Source organism: Trematomus bernacchii, unplaced genomic scaffold, assembly GCF_902827165.1.
Source record: "Trematomus bernacchii unplaced genomic scaffold, fTreBer1.1, whole genome shotgun sequence".
In the NCBI taxonomy this organism is placed as follows: Eukaryota; Metazoa; Chordata; class Actinopteri; order Perciformes; family Nototheniidae; genus Trematomus; species Trematomus bernacchii.
Genome location: NW_022987767.1, coordinates 2,129,790 through 2,135,471, shown reverse-complemented (window position 1 = coordinate 2,135,471; position 5,682 = coordinate 2,129,790). Strand labels below are relative to the sequence as shown.

Below are 5,682 nucleotides of genomic sequence, written 5' to 3'. Positions count from 1 at the left end.
TGCAGAGGAGCATTTCTGTTTATTAAGATGGTATTTTGTATGTTTTTTTCCCGTATTTAATGACATTTATTATATATATATATATCAGTACATTTGACCACAGTCTGTGTGTGAACCAGATGAGTCCTCTTGTCTTATAAACACACACATACGGTTTGAACTGTAACCCCTGAAATACGTTGGACGCCATTGTCCTTAATTAAAGAATGACAGGAGTTATTCTGTAAAGTGTACAAATAATGTTTTCTATAGTGTGTCAAACACGTCATTAGTTACAATACCTTATACTTGATGTGATGGAAAAGGATGCTTTAGCGTGGACGCTTTTGAACAGAATCAATAGTTTTTAATCAAAAAAATATCATAAAGATGTTTATAAAAAGTAGAAGGTGAAATAAAATCCAATTTAAAAAGACAATGTCCTACACGTCCAGGTCAGTGATTCAATGCTGCGTTGATTTGGAGTCACATGAAATGGAAGTGATTGAACAAAATCAATAGTTTTCAATAAAGAAATCTTTGTTTTTTCAAAAAGATATTTATATAATATAGGAAGGTGTATTAAAATCAATAAACAAATAAAAAGAGGTGTATCTTACTCGTTCAGTTTAGTAATGCTGCATTGATTTGGACTTGTTAGGTCACATGACCAGTGGTGTAAAGTACATTTACTCAAGTTTCTTAAGTACAATTTTGAGATACTTGTACTTTACTTGAGTATTTTAATGTTATGCAACTTTGTACTTCTACTCCACTACAATTCAGAGGTAAATGGTGTACTTTTACTCCACTACATGTATTTAATACCTTTAGTTACTTTACAGATGTGGATGAATGATGTGAAATCTAATCAAGTGTTAAATCAGACTTGAGTTCCACCTGGAGTAAATTCACAAGCTACCCTGCAGTATACAAAGTCATTCAAACTAGCTGCTCCTTTACCAGCTTTGAGAACACTTTCATGATCAATCATTATAAAACGTATCATATATATTATTCTGAAATCTGCACAATGACTACTTTTACTGTCGCTACTTTGACTATATTTTGATGATAATACTTTTCTACTTTTACTGTAACAGAGTATTCCTACACTCTGGTACTTCTACTTTTACTGAAGTACAATATCTGAGTACTTCTACTTTTACTCAAGTACAAGACCTGAGTACTTCTACTTGTACTCAAGTACAAGACCTGAGTACTTCTACTTGGTTTATAAAGCTTTGAATGGTTTAGGCCCAAAATACATGTCTGACCTACTGCTAAATTATGAACCATCCAGAACCCTCAGGTCTTCAGGGACTGGTCAGCTTTCTGTCCCCAGAGTCAGAACTAAACATGGAGAAGCAGCATTCAGTTATTATGCTCCGAATATCTGGAACAAACTCCCAGAAACCTGCCGGTCCGCTGCAACTCTTACTACTTTTAAATCCAGGCTGAAGACTTTTCTTTTTGCCGCTGCTTTTAATTGAACTATTCACATCTTAAACTGCACTGTAACTTTTAACTTTTATCCATGTATTTTTTCTTTTAATGTTTATTTTATTATCTTTCCTTTTTAATGACTGATTTTAAATGCCATTTTTAAAATGTCTTCCATTTTTGTAAAGCACTTTGAATTACCTTGTGTTGAAAGGTGCTATATAAATAAACTTGCCTTGCCTTGCCTTGCCTTACTTGTACTCAACTACAAGACCTGAGTACTTCTACTTGTACTCAAGTACAAGACCTGAGTACTTCTACTTGTACTCAACTACAAGATCTGAGTACTTCTACTTTTACTCAAGTACAAGATCTGAGTACTTGTACCTGTTGATTTTCTGTTTTATATGTGTTTTAGATGTTGTATGTGTAGCATTTGAAATGTTATTACTCTGGCTCCATCTTGTGGTAGCATAAAGAATGACAGTCTCGTAGACACAAAGCATTTACAAACAGAAACTCTATGACTTGAAATTTATCCTTTAAATTAAGCACTGCTTTCCAATAGAAATGACTGATATAAAAAGTACTGTAACTGTCGATATGGGACAGTCTTAAATATGCATCTGAGCAAAGCTGCATCAATGTAGAAATCACACCACTATGCTGTAAAGTGTACACATAATTAGTATTTTGTTTATTTCAGAAGAGCAATCCTTGTGAAGATCAACTGTTGAACACTAGAAATGTAAAATAAGGCACATACAGAAGTTTAATTATCTACTGAATACTGAAACATCCTGGTAGATATCTAATCTGATTGTTTTGGGGGAAAGTCCAGAATTATCCCGTCATGCTGGCACATCTTCTACCTTTAGAGATTGAATTAATTGTAATACTTGAGTCATGCTGTACATTGATACACATACAGTACTTCTGATCAGAGGTCAGTTTATAGTGCATGGAGGGAAATGATTACATATAGTACAAAAGAAACACTTGAGAAGTACTGTGTGCACATTGTGTCTGAAACTGATTAAACCTCATATTCGCCACACAGATCAATAGCTGTAAAATACTGTCATCTGTACAATCAAATATTATTATACTTTTTTTATCATTGGTGATCTATCGTAGACGTGTGGAATGATCATCTCCCACAGACAATATATGTATATACATGCACTTTTAACATTTGTCTAATCATATTTAGGTTTTTCAATATCTGCTTCACCCATCCAGCAGCTTGAATTCAGTTCAAAGGCTGTGATTGGTGGAGAGCAGGGTTCGAGTTATGTGGGAGCCAATGGGAGCTGAGCTCCCATAAGGAGGGGTCTGAACTCCCACGGATGCAGTGAAATCATACATCTGTGGGGGTCGCTAATACATTACCAACAACCATTATTTTAATCACAAATAATGCATGTGTCAATGTAATGAGTATTATTTACGTTAACAAGGTAAATAGGCTAAAAGAAAAACATGTTTTCCAAAAGAACAACGCATCTCTTGAATGACAATATGCCTGCACTGCAATACATTATTGCGCAATCTGTGCCTGTGAGCGTGCTGCGCGAGCCGAGATGTGTGTGTGCGTAGTCGAACCTTTTCATATTTAAGTTTGTAGCAAGTAGAGGCCTGCATCTGCTGTGTGTGTGTGTGTGTGTGTGTGTGTGTGTGTGTGTGTGTGTGTGTGTGTGTGTGTGTGTGTGTGTGTGTGTGTGTGCGTTAGTTTTAAAGACCCCCATAGAGCTCAGTTTATAACTCGAACCCTGGTGGAGAGGCAAGGAAGGTTTTATCCCCACAGCCAATGAGAGGCCAGCGTGGGCCGATAAAGCACTCGTCTCCATGGGAACCACTCAAATAAATAACTAAAGAGGGGCTTCTTCTCTTCAGTTGCTGGAGGACCCTTATCATTCACTCATACATTATATACACGGTTATTAAACAGGCTGCAGTTACACCTCATGGCGTATAGGGGGAGAAAGTGGTTTGCTTCTTCGTAGGCGTCAGAAATCTGTGCCACAAAGATATTTTCTGGATAAAGGAAACTGCATCAGGTCCAGGGAGGATGCACTGCATTTGTTTTTCAAGAAAAATAGTTAATGTGTCACTGTCTTTGTTAAAAAAAATACTGTTTTTTATAACCGCTAGTTACTTTTTATGCAAACAATTGCAGAAAAGTATGTTTTTTTAGCCTCTCAAATATAAAGATGTTCTGGTTTTCTATGTTTTATATCTTATTAAAGTAAATCTCTTTGGGGTTTGGACTTTTTAAAAACTGGGATGGGCATTTTTTCACTCTTTCTGACATTTTATAGACCAAACAATTGATAGATTAATCGATATGAAAATAATCTTCAGCTGCAGCTCTGGTTACAAATCTTTGGTCAAGGTGTCAAAAAGGTGAAACCGCATCGACTTCATGTCACATAAGTCCATAAATCTGACCATTGAAGAGTACAAAAACACATCAGAACATATACTTTCTCAATATCGTCCACTTTAAACAGTTTACAGGTGCTGTCCTCTTCATATCATGTAATCCACAGCAGCCATCATTGGTGGAAGTGGACTGCAAATATCTTGAAACAAAAACAAACGGATTGTCTTTGTGGTTAAAATCCATTTTAAAAAGGTGTCTTGTATGTTCCTCTGTCCGCTGATAGTCTCTGTCCCGTCTCCAGATGCCTCTTTATCCAGTGAGTGGATTCCTGTCCTCCACTATCTTCAGCTTTCTCCAAACTACTGATGGGAATTGGCTCTGTTCCTTTCCCAGAGCTGTTCAAAAGAGCCGTTTTTCTTTTAAGGGGGCGGTGTTAATCGGTTTATCTGCAAAATAATCACCATGATAATGATTGACTGTATTGCCAGAAATCTACTTTTACTCACAGAAAAATGTATAACTTGCTGCAGCCAGCCAAACTACTACTCAAGCAGCACGCGCTATGCCATCATCTCTGGAACATTTGCATTCAGGAAAGCAAGTTCCTGTGAAGGCGAGTGGATTTATGGCAGGCAGTGAACCAACGATAAAAAGAACGGCTCACACCTAGTACGACTCGGTTCCCTTCGTTCGTACCAAAGAGCCGTTCAAAAGAATCGGATCGTTCGCGTACGTAACATCACTACTCCAAACAAACCCACTTAAAGTCTTCAGTTTCTATCCCTGGCCGTCAAAACAAGCGTCCATAGAAGCCAGGGTCCGGGGGGGGGGGGGGGGGGGGGGGGGGTTAGCTGCGGCTCCTCTGGACGGACTGTCTCTGGACGGACTGTTTTTGTTTTTGGGCGACTCGGGAACAGGACGCACAGCAGGAGGTTTTGTAGTAATCGTAGACGCAGAGCCGAGCCTGGACCACCACGTTACAGTTGAAGTACTTATCTCTGCAGTTCTCATCTGAAACAGAGAGAAGATTTTATTGTGTATTGGGTTTGTTCAACAGCATACAGTTATTCTATCAGAGCATGTATCAAAAGTAGGTAAACAAATCCTCACTTTATAGAAAATAGGTAGAGTAACAATGTAAATACTGCTTAACACCAGGGCAAATCCCATACAGAAGACAAACAGACATACAACAAATATACAAATAAATAAATAGAAAACCAGTCAGCTAAAACAAAAACGTCAATAATAAACAATAGATGTCAGTACGGCAGCACCTCCTCCCAGCTGTGGGGGAAACTTCTGATGCAATTGGAGTCAGGACTCAGAGAGACACGAGGAGAGCTGGAGCTTTGATGGCAAACACTGACGGTTTATTTGGAGCTTCGGCCGGAGAATTCACAAGACATGTCACGGGCCACGAGTTGACCACACGGTTGAGATGCCACAATCAATTCTGAAGAACCCTCCTGTAGCTCCAGGTTTGAACTAGTTCAGAGTGTAATAATCAACATTCTTCAATAGATAGACCAAACAGCTGAGGACACTGGATCACATTTGTTGTCGCTTATGGCTCGAGGTCATCTACACCCCGAGAAGAATGTGTTCCAGGTGTCCCACAACAATAACTATCTCTGACCGAGAGTTGCCCGGTCACAAACTGGTAACAACAACAAAATGCCAGGGCAGCCCCTCCTTAAGGGAGATAGCATGCTGCCCAAGGTTGAGCATCTGCGTCAGAGGGCGAAAGGTAAACATGTATACAGAGTTATTCCCTGGACAACCCGTCCAGTGTTGGGACCCCTCCAAAATGCAAAAGTTTAATCAGGAATGATTGGGAACTTTATCTTCTGAACACATTTGAAAAAAGGGCC

The 5,682-nt window shown here is 38.7% G+C and overlaps 1 protein-coding gene across 1 annotated transcript in view; it reads right to left on the bottom strand.

Annotated features, from left to right (window-relative positions):
- Positions 1–4,655: 4,655 nt before the first annotated feature.
- The window catches only part of LOC117496685 (thrombospondin type-1 domain-containing protein 4-like), a 58,685-nt gene continuing 57,658 nt past the window's right edge, over positions 4,656–5,682 (bottom strand). The window contains exon 18 of the mRNA XM_034148410.1: positions 4,656–4,819. Coding sequence (XP_034004301.1) covers positions 4,656–4,819 — 164 coding nt within the window. The remainder of the gene's footprint in view (positions 4,820–5,682) is intronic.